Source organism: Culex quinquefasciatus, chromosome 2 (assembly GCF_015732765.1).
Source record: "Culex quinquefasciatus strain JHB chromosome 2, VPISU_Cqui_1.0_pri_paternal, whole genome shotgun sequence".
NCBI lineage: Eukaryota > Metazoa > Arthropoda > Insecta > Diptera > Culicidae > Culex > Culex quinquefasciatus.
Window position 1 is genome coordinate 74,432,956 of NC_051862.1, and position 19,169 is coordinate 74,452,124.

The 19,169-nt window shown below is 38.2% G+C and overlaps 1 protein-coding gene across 1 annotated transcript in view; it reads left to right on the forward strand.

Annotated features, from left to right (window-relative positions):
* The window catches only part of LOC6045060 (putative transcription factor SOX-15), a 111,419-nt gene that overhangs the window by 56,997 nt on the left and 35,253 nt on the right, over positions 1-19,169 (forward strand). The window contains exon 2 of the mRNA XM_038252635.1: positions 1,919-2,550. Within this exon, the coding sequence (XP_038108563.1) occupies positions 1,919-2,550 (632 nt within the window). The remainder of the gene's footprint in view (positions 1-1,918; positions 2,551-19,169) is intronic.

Below are 19,169 nucleotides of genomic sequence, written 5' to 3' on the forward strand. Positions count from 1 at the left end.
GTCAATCTTAAATTCTTAAATGACAAATTAAATCACTTGATTTTTTTCGAATTATCAGATTATTCCAAAGAAAACAAAAAAAAAACTACTTGTACTCAAAGTAATGTAATGCTTGTTGCCATTTAAAAACTTCTTGTTTTAGCATGAATAATGTGTAGAAAACATTGGGTAATTGGAAAAAAACGACTTTAGGTATATCATATGCTCATAAAGAACATCTTAAAAGCTCTTTGAGTGCACTTAACGGTTCTTACCCTATATCTCACTTGGTTTATAATATAGCCTCTCATGGTCTTCGGGAGCCTTCAAGATTAGCATAATTAGTGTACTCTAAACACTGGCACAACATTATGGGAATCATCTACGCCAAATGCCTAACAAGTTCTTCTAAAAGACGAGTTAGGATGGATGCACGTCTGCTTGTACTATTTATACGATTAATCAGATCATTTCTTTAAAGACTTAAAAAAATATGAGTTATCCCACAACTGTCTGTGCGGAAGGGTTAATTCATACAAGTTAGTTTTATGAAGAGTCGTATTGACCTTAATCAATTACATCTATTTTGTTTACCAAACTTAATTTAATGTAATTTAATTAGCTATTTAGGGCAATTTGTATAATGCCATAACGTTTTCATCCTGTAATTTGAAGTATTGTACTATTTTAATGCGAAATCAAAACATGCTCATGCTCAAATTTCACAAGTTAAACTTCTGACCGGTAACTTCTGAAGACATCACACCGCAACTGCAACCGGTCGGTCGCGCCAGGAATATCGCCTAGGAATGCACGCCACGGTGCAAACGGAATGAATTATGACCAATTGTAAGAAAAATCTCTGCCCGGAGCTGGCTGCCGCCGTGACCGTGACTCCACAGGGCACGTCATGTTTTCACTGTTTTTATTTATTTTTTTCTCGCGGGTTCGTTATCAACTCCTCCCCCACCCACCAGGTGGGATGTTCACAACGGGCTGTGGTGCCTGAGTTACCCAGAAGCTCTGATTTCTGATAGGACGTCACGAAGGTTTCCCGGCCAAAGCCGCCACCGGCAGTAATCGATTTCAAATTACCGCAGATCATGATTTTCTTGTTGTTTTCGTGGGTGGGTTGTCTACATTTGTTCCTTAATCTGTTAGCTGAAGCTGAGACCAACGAATCGCGGTACAGGTCGTGAACCAGTCATGCTCTGTGTATTACTATAAGGTTTACAATGGATTTTGAAGGGGGGCCTAACCGGTGCTAATTGAACGACGAAACTATTGACACAATCGACTTACGGTAGCACTTGTTCAAAGATTTGCTTTCGGATCTCGTCCGAATCCCTGGCGAGCTCAGCCGACTTATCTTATCAGCGGACTCGTAAGCCCACCCGTCTCCGTGATCCTCCGGCTCGTTAATAAATATTTAAATTCATTTACACCTGTGAGCCCCAGTTTGGGTTGGCGTTATCTTTCGCAACGTTTCTCGTTTCCTGTCACCACCATCACACACCGCGAGTTTCTTATCGAACCTCATCACACGACGTTATCACCATCATCGTCTTGGGCTCGGGCTTAACATTTGCACACCGTGCTTATCTGCGCGGAGGCTAATCCGAGCTAACTCTCCCGGTAGCGCCTCACGGCTCACGGGCAGCATAGTATGACTCAGGGATGTAGTTTGGGTTCGCAACCATTATTACGTTTAAATTGGATTACATTTGAAATACACGGAGAGAAAAGAGTTCCGAAAATCATGTAAATGGGAACCACAAACAAAGTGTTCAAATTGCATGGTACGTTTTTCAAAAACCTATAATTGTTCAAAATCAACCCTTAAACACCCTACTAAGCCGATGGATTTATCTACGCCAGCCTCCCGCTGAATTGCAACTGGATTAAAACGTGTTTTCTTTCTTTTTGCGCTACCTTCCAGCTCACCACAGCATCCTCAGTCGGCAGCCCAACAGAGCTACCACCGATCATACGAGGACTACATGCAGCAACAACAACAACAGCAAAACCAGCAACAGAGTCAACAGAACCAGTCATCACAGGCCAGTTCGCCGCTACCCGGAGGCGGAGGTAGTGGCAGTATGCTAGCCCCCCAGAGTCCGGGAATGCTCGGCTCGGCCGGCGGCAGCAACGGCATGATGCACTCGCCGCTGATGCAGTCCCACTCGCCGTTGCATCCCTCGAACGCGGGCCTGCTGAACTCGCAGTCCCCGCTGCTGTCGAACTCACCCCTGATGAGTCAGTACTCGCCGTATCAGGACGTCATACCGACGATCCTCCCCCAGGATGATCCCGGTGGATGGGGTGGCTACACGCTCGCTCCGGGACCGTATCAGAGTGAATTTTGTGCCTCCAACTACGGGGTGTTGCACCAGCGGCAAGCCTACGGGGGTCCCGGGGGGAAGATGGGACCCCACTCGACGCTCAAGAGTGCCAAGGAAGCGCGCATCCGGCGACCGATGAACGCGTTCATGGTGTGGGCCAAGGTCGAGCGGAAGAAGCTCGCCGACGAGAATCCAGATCTCCACAACGCCGATCTCAGTAAAATGCTAGGTGAGTGCTTTTTTTTATTTGCCATTTCTTCACCAAAAAGACGTTGTCCTATTTTCTGAGGGCAGCGGACAACGTTTTCATCAACATATCTGAGATCCGGCCTCCGAAAAGCGTATAAATAACACTTAAGTGCTTATAACTATTGATAGATTTGTCAGATCTTCAATGTCTTGAACGCGTTGGAAAAGTCTTTTAAATACCTTTCTGAAAATGTATAGCATGACGGGTTTTCTTACAATCTTCCGGACTTTTGTTAAAATCGTTTTTTAGCATAACTTTTGAAGTACTTAACTAAACTGCATAATTTTTGATAGCGACTTATGGGACCCTAAGACGGATCGAATGACGCCAAAACAGACAAAATCGGTTCAGCCAATGTCGCGATAATCGAGTGACAATTTTTTGATCAACATCAACATTTGATCAACAAATTTAATAATTCTTGATTTCCGTCCCGTTCAAAATCAAGAAACAAATCCAGAAAAATTGTAATATTTTGTTATCTTGTCAACGAAACAAATACTGCCCTTTCGATTTATTTTATGCAATGTTTAGGATTTTTGATATTTCCTTTGGTGTTATTATTTCTCAAATAATGACACAAAACAACTCATGAGTAATCTGTGCAAAACAACAACTCAAATGCCAAAGTCCGATTGCCAAATCTAATTGCAAAACGGAAGACCCTCTCCTATCTGTCTACATATCAGATAAGTTTCCACCTGAATTGCTCGCAAATGATCTCCGCCCAAAATTACCCAAATCATCCGATCCACTCACAGTACTCCCCAATTCAGTTGTTTATTTCCACCCGCGACCGTTCCTCCAAAAAAAAAAAAAGAATCATTAATCTTATCTCGACCATCCCCCCCACCAGCCCCTTGCCAATCACCTGGGCCGCGTTATCATCCGTTGGCCTTCAACTGCCCGGTCGAACTTTATAAATATTTTTCCCTGAGTCAGTTCGCCAGTTTGAGGTTAGGTCGAGAGGGTAGTGCCGTGTGAAAACGCTATGTTGGGTAACCAAGTGACGAAACAAAATTTTAATTTCCGATTCGGTTATTGCCGACCGGAAATTGCCCACTCGCACTAAAAATCAAATTTTGTTTTTATTGAGTTTGGATTGCCTTTTGTAAGGGGACACATTATTTTTGGGCGCTGTTTTTATCAGTTCAGAGTTGGAGACTTTTGACTACTCTTCTGAACATTTTGCGATAAGATAGTACTCTGATGGCGTTTCATTTTACTCAGGATGAATGATTTTACGACAACTTTTGATTGGGATGCTAGAGTAGCGGAAATTGGCGAAATAAAATGGTTAATTTTGTATTTATGACTGTATTTACATTTTTGTATAGATTGCAGTCAATTACAAATCCAATTATCGCATTGGACAAATCAAACAATTTAAAAATAATACTGCGAACATCATTTTTCTTGAAAATGTGGTGTTTATCTTTCTTTTGAACCCAATTAACACCGGCATTTACTGCATAAATTAACATAACATCAAACCGATATTTTTTTTGACTTACATTAGCACGCCATCCGCGCGAGAGAGCGCCGTGATTCTCTCCCGCGAACGCTCTTTCTCCCTCATTAGCGATTCCACTTTGGCTCGCTCTTCGCGCCGATAATCCACTCCTCTCGCTCCGCTCGCTCGTTTCATCTCGCTCGCACGAAAGATTCGAGTTCACCAATACAATCACCGCCTTTCGACACCGCCCTCTTTTAATTCGATATCCATTGGTCGGTTTAGCATAATCTCGGATTTCTCATTTCTGCGCGCTCTGATTTCTCTTTTCCGACGAGCTTTCTCCACCATATCGCTTCTTTATGCTTCATTTGGGAATGCTGCTGCTGCTCTCTTTTTTCTTTCCAAGTGATGGACGCGGACGCGGCGCTTTCTTAATGTTGCTTATGTTTATGCATATGCGCAGGGAGAAAACGCCCTGATCTAAATGATCGTAGGGAAAGCAAGGGTACATACTGAGCAATCGCGAACATGATCATCGTACTGAAAATAGAAAATGTGGTAACACAGTATATCACTACGATGACACATAAATCAAGTTGATGATCTTGCACTACCTCAAAAGGGGTTTGAAATCGTTTGCATAACTTTTGGTTTACAGGGCATCATAAATCTCACAGACTCTTTCTAACATTTGTTTGACTCGTTGTAGCAAAGACCATGAAGAAATCAAGTTTTAATAATATTAAATATTATTATGTTTCACAGAAGCTACAGTCCATGAAGATTTTGTCTCTGAGCTTAAAGTATGCATGAGATCTTCGTAGAATTATTTTGCGGGATTTATAAATCTGCCTTCAGATTACCTCGAAATGATCACAAATTTTCGCTTTGCCCTTAAGATTGATATTTGCTCTACTCTACTAAGTATAATTTCAAACAGTGTTACTAAAATACAATCGATTATCCGAACTTTCGATCATTCGAGATTCGATTACACAGAAAAAAAATGACGGTAATATTCATCAGGCAATGATGACAGATTTATTGTCAAAAAATGTGTAATCTTACATCAGAAAATAATGAATTTTCATTAGTTTCTGGTGAATACTTATCAGGTTCACATTTTTACACATTTTTTCGGCAATATTGCTCAAAAAAGAATTAATATTCAACCTACCAAATTTTCAACATTCCAAAATTCAACTTTTTTTTGCTGTCTATCCCAAGGTATGTTTGTTTGGATAATCAAATCATGATCAAAATTGTTTTCCGTATTTTTTTAATTTTCCTGCCTTTAACACCAGACTCGATTTCTGCGATCTAATTTTAACAAAATTTGAGTGCTTGATTTCCTGTAAGCATACCAAATGCCTTTTTCAATATTTTATGAATGCCATTTTGGCCGCAATCCTGGACTTAAAAATTCTAAATCACTTAAGAGTAGTGTTGGAGTCATATTCGAGCTCAACAATTGAAAATTAGATAATGAAACAAATTTCTTGTTCCGAGTTTCCGTCGTAAATTGTTTCCGATGCGAGTGTTAGAAACATACACTGAAATAAAAAAAAACTACCAAATTACTTTACTCTAGGAATGTTGGCTCCTTTTCATATTTAGTAATTGGGTTTTTTGGATTAATAAATTAGAAATGGAGCCGAAATTCCTAGAATTTAGGAATTTGGTACTTTTTTTTATTTCAGTGCAGCAAAAAAAAGTTTAATTTTGGGATGTTGAAAATTTGGTTGGTTGAATATTACCTCATTTTTGATTAATATTTATCAAAAAATGTGTAAAATGTGAACCTGATGAAAATTCATCTGAAACTGATGAAAATTTACCAATTTCTGATGTAACATTACACATTTTTTTAACACAAAATCTGTCACCATTTCCTGTTGAATATTACCATAATTTTTGTCCGTGAATGTTTCAAAAAAGATTATTTTTCAAGGATTTAAAGAAATTATTATTTTATTATAAAATTACAATCGATTGTCTGCACAGAAAAAAAATGCTGGTAATATTCATCAGGAAAGGTGACAGATTTTATGGCAAAAAAAATGATCAATTTTACCCCAGAAAATGACGAATTTTCATCAGTTTTTGATGAATATTCATCAGGTTCACATTTATATGCATTTTTTATGTAATATTACTCAAAAAAATAGTTAATATTCAACCTACCAAATTTTCAATATTCCAAAATCCAACTTTTTTTTCTGTGTAGCATTTAGTTTCAAGGAGTATAATACTGAAAAAAGATTCAACCTTGACAAAACATTAGTTTTTACCGAAACTCATCAAAACTTAAAACTAATTTAAAAAATTATAAATTCTCTTACAAAATTTGTTTTTTTTTTTTATTTTATTGTTGTTGTGTTTTTAAATGCGGGCTCATGAACATTATTGCAACTCTCAACGTTCTCGCAAATCTGCTTTTAATCTTTTTTTACGTAAAATTCGAGTTATGTGATCCCATTTAACAAAATTTTAGTGGTTCAGTGTCTGTTGCATTACCGATTGCTTTTTATCTTTGATATTTGAATTTTCCAAATCACTAGAGAGCTGAGACGACCCAAAACAGGGCAACAGCAACAAGTGTTGCTTAAATATCAATATTCAAAGGGCTATTTCTGTTTAAGGGTGCACAGCAACCAAGTACACAGAAAAAAATGATGGTAATATTCATCAGGAAATGGTGACAGATTTTGTGGCTAAAAAATGATGAATTTTACCCCAGAAAATGATGAATTTTCATCAGTTTTTGATTAATATTCATCAGGTTCACATTTTTACACATTTTTTATGTAATATTATTCAAAAAAAGAGGTAATATTCAACCTACCAAATTTTCACCATTCCAAAATTCAACTTTTTTTTCTGTGTAAGTTGTTGTCTTCTTATTCCAAATTTGTCAAACTTACGGACCCAATCCTGCAAGAATCTGATTGTAAAAATAGCCTTAAACTTTGTTGTGAATAGCTTTGATGACAGTTATTTAAAGGATGTCGATCGCAGCCGTATTTTTAAAGATACTAAAATTTCTGTAACAAAAATCTGGGTACAAAAGCTCTGGTTGATGTGTACCGTAGGAACACAGAAAAAAATGATGGCAATATTCATCAGGAAATGGTGACAGATTCTGTGTGAAAAAAATGGTTAATTTTACCCCAGAAAATAATGAATTTTCATCAGTTTTTGATGAATATTCATCAGGTTCACATTTTTACACATTTTTTGTGTAATATTACTCAAAAAAAGAGGTAATATTCAACCTACCATATTTTCAACATTCCAAAATTCAACTTTTTTTTCTGTGAATAATATTTTCAAATAAATAAAATAAGTACTTTGGTCAGAGCGTTTGATATGGTATGTCCAGTGCCCACACATACTTCCTCTTCCTATGGATTTTGTAGTCCATTCATAGAATCTGTCTCTTCGGTTTATGCAATGCAGTGGCAGAGTAGGCCTCGTCTCTTTAATTATTCACAGAAAAAAAATGATGGTAATATTCATTAGGAAATGGTGACAGATTTTGTGGCAAAATAAATGATAAATTTTACCCCAGAAAATGATGAATTTTCATCAGTTTTTGATTAATATTCATCAGGTTCACATTTTTACACATTTTTTATGTAATATTACACAAATAAAGAGGTAATATTCAACCTACCAAATTTTCAACATTCCAAAATTCAACTTTTTTTTCTGTGCTGTAATTCATTTTCGGGATTACTCACACAGAAAAAAATAATGGAAATTTGGAAGCTGTAATTTTAGAAGGTTGAATATTACCTCTTTTACGATGAAATTTTTCCTCAATTTAGACTGAAAAAGTGGCATTACACCAGAAAAGTGGTAAAATTAAACATTTACAGAGATAAAATTACACTTTTTTCTGACATAAAAGATGTAGGGGAGAGTGGGGAGACTTAATCCCCATTTTTTGTATCGCATCTTTTTGTAGAATTGGAATCTTAAACATTGAACTATGTTTGGCTGATAAGGGTATTTCATCAGATAAACTCTTCGAATCATGCCAAGCGTTTTAAAAAAAAAATATTTTAAACCGGCATTTTTAAAATGTTGGGGGTAATTTGATCTTTCAACACTTTGAAGAAATCTTAGGCAAAATGTTTTTTATTCATCCAAACTTTTAATTTTCTATATTTTTTTTTTTTTTTAAATTTATATTTATTCAAATTTCTTTTCCATGTACATTCATTCAGTTAAAATATTATTGAGTGTCCAATCACAAACGATGACTTTTCACCTCAATTTTAAATACTAGCAACTTTCATTTATTCATGAAATATTGTAGCTTTCGCTATTCAGTGATTTCAAATGTAGGAGGTCCTACATGTACAAAAGGAAAAGGGATACCTTAAAACTAACTTATAAACTATATAAAGAGCGGATCAATGCAGCTGAAGACTGCAATGATTTTTGTCGAAATGCATCAATTATCTTATTGGACATAACATCCAAAGTGTCAACTTCGGCTAATTGATGAAGTTCACTGGTGCTGAACCAGGGAGGAAGTTTCAGAATCATTTTCAGAATTTTGTTCTGAATCCTCTGAGTTTTTTCTTCCTGGTTAAGCAACAGCTTGTCCAGATCGGCACAGCATAAAGCATGGCAGGTCTGAAAATTTGTTTATAAATTAACAGTTTATTCTTGAGACAAAGTCTAGAATTCCTGTTTATAAGTGGATACAAACATTTAATATATTTGTTACATTTAACCTGGATACTTTCAATGTGATCCTTGTAAGTAAGGTTTTTGTCAAAACCAAGTCCAAGATATTTCACTTGATCCTCCCACTTTAAATTTACCTCATTCATCTTTATAATGTGATGACTTTTGGTTTAAGAAAATCAGCCCTTGGTTTGTGAGGGAAAATAATAAGTTGAGTTTTTGCAGCATTTGGAGTAATTTTCCATTCTTTCAAATAAGAATTGAAAATATCCAAGCTTTTGTAATCTTCTTGTGATGACACGAAGGCTTCTGCCTTTGGCGGAGATGCTTGTGTCATCAGCAAAAGTGATTTCTGACATCCTGGGGCAAATCAGGCAAGTCAGAAGTAAAAATATTGTATAAAATTGGACCCAAAATGCTTCCTTGAGGGACGCCAGCACGTACAGGTAGTTGATCAGATTTGCTATTCTGATAACATACCTGCAGAGTACGATCCGTCAAATAATTTTGAATAATTTTCACGATATAAATCGGAAAATTAAACCTTTTCAATTTCGCAATCAAACCTTTATGCCAAACACTGTCAAATGCTTTTTCTATGTCTAGAAGAGCAGCGCCAGTAGAATAGCCCTCAGATTTGTTGCTTCGAATTAAATTTGAAACTCTCAACAACTGATGAGTAGTTGAATGCCCAAGGCGAAATCAAACTGCTCATCAGCGAAAATTGAATTTTCATTAATGTGCGTCATCATTCTATTAAGAATTATTCTTTCGAATAATTTACTAATAGATGAAAGCAAACTAATGGGCCGATAGCTTGAGGCTTCAGCAGGATTTTATCCGGTTTCAAAATCGGAATTACTTTGGCATTTTTCCAACTACTGGGAAAATATGCCAAATCAAAACATTTGTTGAAAATTTTGACCAAGCTACTTAAAGTTGCTTCTGGTAATTTTTAATTAAAATGTAAAAATGCCATCCTCACCAGGGGCTTTCATATTTTTAAATTTTTTGATAATAGATTTTATTTCATTCAGATCCGTATTAAAAACTTCATCTGATGAAAATTCTTGTTCAACAATATTCTGAAATTCTATTGAAATTTGATTTTCAATAGGACTCAAAACATTCAAGTTGAAATTATGAGCACTCTCAAACTGCTGAGCAAGTTTTGAGCTTTTCCCCATTAGTTAATAGAATATTATCACCATCTTTTAAAGAAGGGATGGGTTTTGAGGTTTCTTAAGAACCTTTGAAAGTTTCAAAAGGTTTGGAATAAGGTTTAATTTGTTCGACATCTCTTGCGAACTTTTCATTTCGCAGGAGAGTGAATCTGTGGTCAATAACCTTTTGCAAATCTTTTGAATTCGCTTCAGTGCAGGATCACGAGAACGTTGATACTGTCTTCGGCGAACATTTTTCAGACGAATCAGAAGCTGAAGATCGTCATCAATAATGGGAGAATCAAATTTGACTTGGACTTTAGGAATAGCAATATTCCTAGCATCCAAAATTGCATTAGTTAAAGATTCCAAGGCTGAATCAATATCAGCTTTGGTTTCTAAAACAAAATCATGATTTAAATTATTCTCAATATGATGCTGATACCTGTCCCAATTAGCTTTGTGGTAATTAAACACAGAACTATTGGGTCTGGTAACTGCTTCATGAGAAAGTGAAAAAGTTACTGGAAGATGATCAGAATCAAAATCAGCATGAGTCACTAAAGGACCACAATACTGACTTTGATTTGTCAACACCAAATCAATTGTTGATGGATTTCTAACAGAAGAAAAGCAAGTTGGCCCATTCGGGTATAAAACCGAATAAAGACCAGAAGTGCAATCTCTGAACAGAATTTTACCATTGGAATTTACTTTTGAATTATTCCAAGATTGATGTTTGGCATTAAAATCACCGATGATCAAAAATCGAGATCTATGCCGAGTAAGTTTATTCAAATCCCCTTTGAAATAATTTTTATTTTCCCCAGTGCATTGGAATGGCAAATATGCAGCTGCAATCATAATTTTCCCAAAAGAAGTTTCAAGTTCAATGCCCAAACTTTCAATAACTTTTAACTTAAAGTCACGTAACGTGCTATAAGTCATACTACGGTGGATAACTATTGCAACTCCACCGCCATTTCGATTCATTCGGTTATTAGTTATAACTTTATAATCTGGATCACTTTTCAAATAAGTGCCAGTTTTTAAAAATGTTTCGGTTATAACAGCAACATGCACGTTATGAACTCGTAAAAGTTGAAAAATTCATTTTCTTTCGCTTTTAAAGAGCGAGCATTAAAATTCATAATATTGATGGAATTACTTAGATCCATGATTAAACTTCAGGGTAAGAACAACATCATTCGCAAATTTTAATCCAATCTGGATTGCTTCCATCATGGATGTAGCATTACTCATTGTTTGAATCAAACCAAACAGTGAGTTTTGCAAAAAAGTCATTTTTTCAAACGTAACATCGCCGAGATCAGAAGATCCCAATGCGTTGCCAGCAGAAAAATTTTCAAATGAGATTTGAGGTACCTGCCCAATTTCAGAAAGATTGGTAGAGGATTTAAAATTCGTGGATGAACCCGAAACGACGTTAGCATAAGAAATGCCATTGTTGTTACCTAACTTTTCCACGGTAGGGGTATTTCTAGAATTGTTCGAGTGAGACAGCACGAACGTTTGATTTAAAGATGCAGGTACAACCTGACTTTGAGAAAATTTCGGTTTGGATTTCGGCTGATGCTTAGCACGAGAATCCAAAACCTTTTTCTGATGGGGCAATCCCAGAAATTTGATTTGTGATTTCCACCACAATTTGCACATTTAAATTGGGTGACTTCTTTCACGGGACAATTGTCCTTGTCGTGAGAAGAATCCCCGCAAACCATGCATTTTGGAACCATGGCGCAATGATCAGTACCGTGACCGAATGCCTGGCAACGCCGGCACTGGGTCAGATTCTGGCCATTACCGCCATGTTTCTTAAATGCTCCCACTTTACCCGTACATGGAACAAAAACTGAACTTTGTTCAAAAGTTTCAAATTGTTGATTTCATTTCTGTTGAAATGAATCAGATAAAATTGTGAAGTCAAACCAAAGCGAGAAATATTCCCGTTTGATTTTTCTTCATCGGTATTACTTGGGATGGGGCAAAGCCAAGCAACACCTTAAGTTCGTTTTTGATCTCATCCACCGACAAGTCGTTGGAGAGACCTTTCAAGACCGCCTTGAATGGCCGAGCATTCTTGGTCTCATACGTGTAGAAATTGTGTTTGTGGTTTTTCAAATAACCAACAAAAGTTTGGTGATCTTGTAAAGATTCCGTCAACAAGCGACATTCTCCTCTTCGACCAAGCTGGAACGAAACCTTCAAATTGCAAGTTTCCTTGCAATTCTTCAGTTGCGTTCGAAAGCTGGCCAAATCGGAGACGGAAGTCACAACAATTGGCGGAGCCTTTACTCGTTTCTCGACGGCAGAAGGCTCAGTACGAGGAGAAGGTTCCTTGTCATCAGTTTCGGATAAAACACCGAAACTGTTTGTCAATGGAATTGGAGGATTGACCTCACATTCAGAATCAGAATCAGACCTCAGAAGAGGCTGTTTTCTTTTTCTGTTTCCGTTAGCCGGTTTAGCGTTCAAACGCTTCACCGACGTAACGATCAAATCTTCAGAAGATTTGCGTTTACCTTTGTTTTGACGCATTTTGCAAGCAAAGTTCTCTTAAAAAGATGGCTTCGTTTGTAAAATACAACAAAATTTCAGGTGGGGTTAGTCTTGAAAAGACTGTTTAGAATTTTGGAAAATAACTCAGGTAGTCTTTAAAAAGACTGTGAATTTTGTTTTGAAATAACTCTGAGCTTAGGTAGTAAAAAAATACCGCAGCTCTAGTGTCCGTTCACCACGAAGGTTCGCAAGACACTCTTTTAATTTTCTATAAGTTACAGCAATTTCACATTAAACCTGTACGTTTGTGTTCAAAATATAACAAGTTTAGCATGCAAAATATTAAAAAACTTAAAATTTTCTTTTTTAGACAAAAATTGAGCATGTTTACAAAAGCTGGTATTTTTTGTTAACAACACTTTTGAAAAATGGTTCAAACTGCAGTATGTTATGTACAACTATACTAAAGGAAACAATGTACGAAAACCCAGCCCAATTATTTAATCTTGAGGCTGATTCCAGTGACTCAACAAATGCAGGGATCAAGTCTTCCTAAACGCACTTGTTTAAACAATTGATTGTAAAAATAGTATGACGATAAATTTAACGTCAAATGCGTAAGGTTTTTGGAGTTGATATGTTTATCAAACAATTGATGCATAAAAAATATTTTTTGAAAAATTTTTGAGTGTTTTCTATTTTTATCAAAACAAAGAAAAAAGATCTCTTGGAAGTTTTTTGCAGCACTTTTTAGAAAAATGTGTGTAACTCAATCGAAACATTTTTAAGTTTTTTTCTTTGTTTTCTACAATGAGTTTTAGTCAATTTCGCACAACTTTCTCGAACAAAGCTAATTGTTTTACCCACATGCTGACGAGATACAGGCTTGGGATCAAGTGTCCCCGGGGATCAAGTCTCCCCACTCTCCCCTACTCCTTCCCAGATGTAATATTACCATGATTTTTTTTTCTGTGCAGATAAACTACAATCGTTAATGTTATTTAACAATTCTGCTTCAACAAAGTGACTGAAATACGTTTTTGAAAAAGAATATAACTTTCACCTAAGTTGACAATGGCTATAACATGAGAGAGCATTACAATATTTGAAAAAAGGTATTTATGCCTCTACTAAAAATGCACAAAAAACATCATTCGACTTCCCACCACAGCTGATCGTCCCACAACCTTCCTCGAACTCTGCATTGTTTACAAAGTTCCAATTTCCCCACGCACAAGTGGAGCGGTTCGAAGTGCAAACTAGCCAACATTGACATTGATTCAAAACAAACAAAAAAAAACTGCATTTCGCATTCAAACGAAAGTAACAACCTTTCGGTATATGAATAACCCTGCGCCCGTCGGCCATTCCATTCCGTTCGTAGAAGTTCAATGTAAATATTGCATAAATTACCATCCGTCGTAAGGTTTTCATCCAACTCCCAAGCGAAAAGCCGTCGCCAAACCGTGTCGTTTGAGCCTTTGTTTTCGAAATGGAAAAACAAAACAGTTTCCCCTTCCTTGCCCTTCCTCTTTTCCCAGAACATGAAGTATGCTGCCATTTGAGTGGGTGACTTCCCCTCCGAGCTTCCTTCCACCCATCCACCCAATGACGACGGCGTCGACGAAGACTAAACGCCAAATCGGCGGACAACAATGGCAGCCTCAGTCCAACTGACCTAATAATTGGGGAATGGTGGTGGACCTGCGCATTGAGGATTATACACTTGCACCTGACCTGATCCCCGACTGAGGAGTGCTTCTAGGTTAGGATTCGGGCCCCCCCCATTTTGTGATCTTTCCTTCTTGACTCTCTGGGTTGAGCAGGTTGAACAATCGAAAGTTATGTTGGACTAGGGCAAGATCCGCGAGTACAATGACATACAAATTGAGTGATTAACATGATACATTATTGGTGATTCACGACGTTGGCCATTGTTTGAATTGTGTGAAAAGTATTTATAGCAAGTGTGTGTGTGTTTGTGTGATTCATACCCCGGAACGAAATGGTTACGGTGGAGACGCGTGATGGCTTGTTGTTTATAGTATATTGTGAACGAGACACTGGCACTAGCGATTTACTTGGAAGATTGTCACCGATTTCGGTGCAAAGTGACTGATGGCTGACAGATTATGAGTAGCAGGAAAAAGCAGATGAGCTCATGAGTCAGGCAATGAATTCTGGAGTACTTTAGAGTTTTGCACTTTTTTTCAAATTCCAAAAGTGATATTGAGTAACAGCACTTTTCAATGGTCCCTGCTGAACAAACGTAATTTAATTGAAAATTCCAAAAAAAAACCCCAAGCCATTTGTTCCCCACTGCAAAAATGGCTTTCTTCAATATTAACCAAGTAACTTTTCAAAACCTTGGATGTAAACAAACAGTCTAACCCACTTGCTCTGGTGACAGTTCACGTTAAGTGTGAGTGGGATAGGCTGCTTGTTTACATCCAAGGTTTCGCCCAATTGAAAATTTGCTTACACTTTTCAAATCAAGTTTCGATAGGCTTTTTTAAGACATGAATTCCAAAATCGGGTCAATATTTCATGTCAAATAAATATTTTTTAACATTTTGCGAAATTATACTAAATGAAAATCAATATAGACTATAGGTAGCGGAAATATACCCTTTCTAATCAATCACCTATCTTGGTCATATGGAGAGTTTGATGCTCGATTAAAGCTCCAAAAATACTATTTAGGCTATAAACTTATCATCAACAGCACCGCCTCAAGTAAGCACGCAAATGTAAGCTATTTACTGGCCAAAAAGATCAAATTTAATGCACTTTTGATTGTAATTTCTATTTTGCGAGACCATTTCTCATCATTTTGTTGGCACACACATCCACACGCAAGATGAGAGCTTAACTGCTTAACGAAAGCCGTTATCAATATCTTTTCACTTGCGCTAATGTTTTCAAAGCGCTTAAGATATGAAATTGCTTCTAACTACCGGCAACATGTTCTTTTGAACATTAGTTAGTCACTCACTTGAAAATCATCCCGAAACATGTAAATAATAATCAAGCGCCATCAAAAAAAATAAACGCACCAAGTCTTTTGACGTTTGGCTTTTGACGACCCATTCCAATCGAAGGCTGAAGAAAACCAAGCGAGAAGCGCAGGCAAATAAAGAACAAAATGTGGCCACCAACACCACCAGCAGCGCCGGTTTAAGTGAGCCAGTGATGCCAGGAAACTTTCTCTATAAATGATACTTTTCGTGAGTGTTCGCTTGGAATTCTATCACAATTGGAAGCACTAAGCAACCCCAAAAGAGCGCTGGAAGAAAAAAGAACTAAGCTGAAAAAAAAACTTGTCTGATTAGAATACATTTGGGAAATATTTTTTTTAAATGCTCACAAAAAGTTGCTCTACTTTTAGTAAATTTCAAGGAACACTCCAGAATGGGTACATTTCCCCTATTGATAGACTTTTTAAAGGCATAAATTCCAAAATCGGGTGAATATTGAATGTCATCTTCATATTTTTACAATTTGCTAAATGATACTCATTTTTACTTTTTTAAACATTATTTGCACTACGCCATAAATTATACAAAACCTTTAAGTTCAAACTAATTGCATTCCGGTTCATCCAAGCTCAATTTGACCTTCATTGCTCAACGACAACCATCCCGTAACAGCAATACCGTACCGTATGTCATACTGAACCCGTAGATGTGCAATGCCTGCATTCTGCCAATGTCGCAACATCCACGACATTCCCTGTCATCCAGCTGACGGACTGTCAATCAGTCCGCTACCGATCTTCACAACACCGCTGCGTTCAAGTGATCGCGGGTCTCGACAAAACATATGCAAAATACACACAGCTACAAGCTCGCGATTCTGGTCTGGAGTATCACATGCAAATGTGATGTAGCAAAACGCTAGGTTACTCTGGTCCGATGACGCGAAGGCGGAAGTGACGATCCCAGCTTAGCGAGTCGAGATCAGCGATGCGGATCGTCCAAGAAATGGGGTCTCCCGGACCATGTATGATTGAAGTGTGGTGAGATCGGGGTGGATCGGCGATCTACGATCGCCAAGAAGGCAATTACACCGGGATTTTCGAAAAAGGCCCGCCGGCGGCGGACGCCATTTTGTTGCCGGATCGATGACTAATTTATGTGCTGCTTCGCCTAGTTTTTCCTCCAGCTCAACCGTTGATGACGAGACGAGCCCGACGATGATGATGGACGGAGAAGATGCAAGCTAAAAGAAACGACTCGATAATTACCGGCCCCGCTAGAGTTCCCCGAACGAATCACGGCAGTCCGCGCTGAACGTAACTATATACACCTAGAGATGAGATGGTAGACGATCACGGCTTGGGGAGTTGTACCGACGCAACCGTGCAATGGCGGAAATCCGATTAGATGCGGTCGTCTCTTGCGCGCTGCTCTCTTCCTATTAATCAAGGTCTGACTACACGACGGTACACGAACAGACCCCCAGTGATGGATGTCTACGGGGGGAAACCGGGAGCTAATTTGTCGAGCTGATCCATGAAGAGGAAGTCGGCCAGTAGTAAATCAGCCCTGAAACTCTTCATGGCGACGAGCTCGACGCGGTTGATCTCATTTTCTTCAATTTTTCTCAACCCATTTTTCCCCCACAGTGACGCTTTCCAGTTGTTGAGGTTGAGCGACTTTGAAATCAGACCCACAAGCTGCTGTCACGACGACGGTATGTCTCAGGTCGGTCTTAAGGGCCGAGGGCACGCATTTTTGCGTGACGCCACGTCGACTAGTCGGTCTTAAATTGTCGATAATATACTCTGCGCGCGAATTCTGAGTCTCCGAATAGGAAAACGGGGGAAAAGATGATGGGCTGAAGTCACGCCGGAAAAGGCAACTCTAAGCGATTCTTGAGTGGCACTGACATTTGCGTTGACATTTATTGCGGGATCGCACAAGGCGAAGTTTGAGTTATGACGAGAGGTGCTGCGCAAGGCACGGACTTCTAAGGGAGGAAGGTCGCAGATTCTGTGAGTAATTGTGGAGTCGCGATAACCGAAGAAACTAATCTGAATCAGAGAATGGCTATTCCTGGGTTTGAAAATTATTTTACTCATGAATTTAGTGCAATCTTGAGTGACTCTAGTGAAAAAGGATTTATCGTACGTGTCACTTCTGAATAACAAAAACAATAAAAACGTAATCAAAATAAGGTTGATGTCGCTATTTTGGACCTACTGTTCATAATTTCGCCCTAAAGACAGCAATATTGTGGAGTTCAATCCCCAACTCGAATCAACAAACCTGGTGATCTGGATTAGTAAAGGGAAGGTAGTGTATCATCACCTAATCTGGACATCTTAGGATGATGACCTATGGATAGTTAACATTAGATTACATATTTTTGATCCAATTTTAAAAGACATGTTTAAGAGAGTTGAGACTAAAATTTGAGAAAACAACATGTTTATGGAAGTTATTTCAAAAAACAAAATCTCAATTTTCGTTGAATTCTGCTGATTCTACATAAATATTCATGAAATCAATACACTAGCAAAGCTTTCCAGCAGCTGTTCAAAAACTTCACCAATCATGAACATTTGTCCAACCATCTTCAACTCAATCAAAATTCAGCCAACCAAACCCACCATGATCGTCATGCGCGCGGCTCGTTAAAGTCCGATTGGTGGCCATCAGCGAATAAATCTTTTTCACTGGAATCAATTTCGGTAATGGTGGGTTGGTGTCTTCTGTTTATAATTTACGATTTCCTGGAACAACAATCGGTCAGCCAGAGGGGGGGGGGGGAGCCAATAATTGCATGCAAATATGACCACAGCCACAGGGTTTTATGGTCATAAGTCGTTAATTTTCCATAACATTTGCAGCCGAGGACATCCGTCTTGGGTCACACTTCTAGGACATTCCCATTTGAAAATAACACGCTTGTAAATTTAAACTTTTTCACACATATTTATCAACCTTTTTGCCAGTCCTTGCGAGCAAATTAACGCAGTTCACCTGATTTAGGCAATAAAAAGCGACTAATTTTCGTATAAATATTAATCACGCATAAATGCATGCGATTACGCGCGAACGAGCGAGCTCTGAACTAATTCTCCGCCCCGTTCTTCGACTTTTTCCAGCTTGATACGTCGTACATGGCTTAAGTTGGGGAAGGTAATTGAGCGCTTGCTTGATTACGCTTGCCGATGGAAGTTAACGAAGGTTGTTTACCACTGGTAGGGTCGAGTCACGAAGGGGTTATTTTGGACTGGCAATGACTCATAGCTGAATTGGGTAATAAGAACTACCAATTTGGTTCGGAAGATTCTGGAACTCCCTTACTTAAACTTTACCTTTCAGAATTTGTCAATTTGTCCGACGGTCCTCAACAGCTACACAACCCTGGAGAAAATAATATAATTTCAAAAAATAACTCATTTAAATGTATTGTACCTCCCAAAAATTCTAATCATTATTCCTCCGAAATACTTCGAATTTAGCCCGCAATTTGTGTCACCATTCGAATGACAGGAAATTTGGCTCTACGTGCTGCCATAAAATCCGAATATTTTTAGCGCAAAACATCACCACCAACCAAGTGATTGCTGCGCGCGCACGCAGCATAAATTCATACTACACGCGACCAACATTTCTTTCTCCGGCCCGAAACATTTTGGCGCGCACCACCCATAAACCACGGGGAGCCATGAATGAGCCCCAGAACCAAACTTACCTCTGAACTATAGAGAGTTGTAGTTGTTGAGGACCGCTATGTTTTATGGTAAA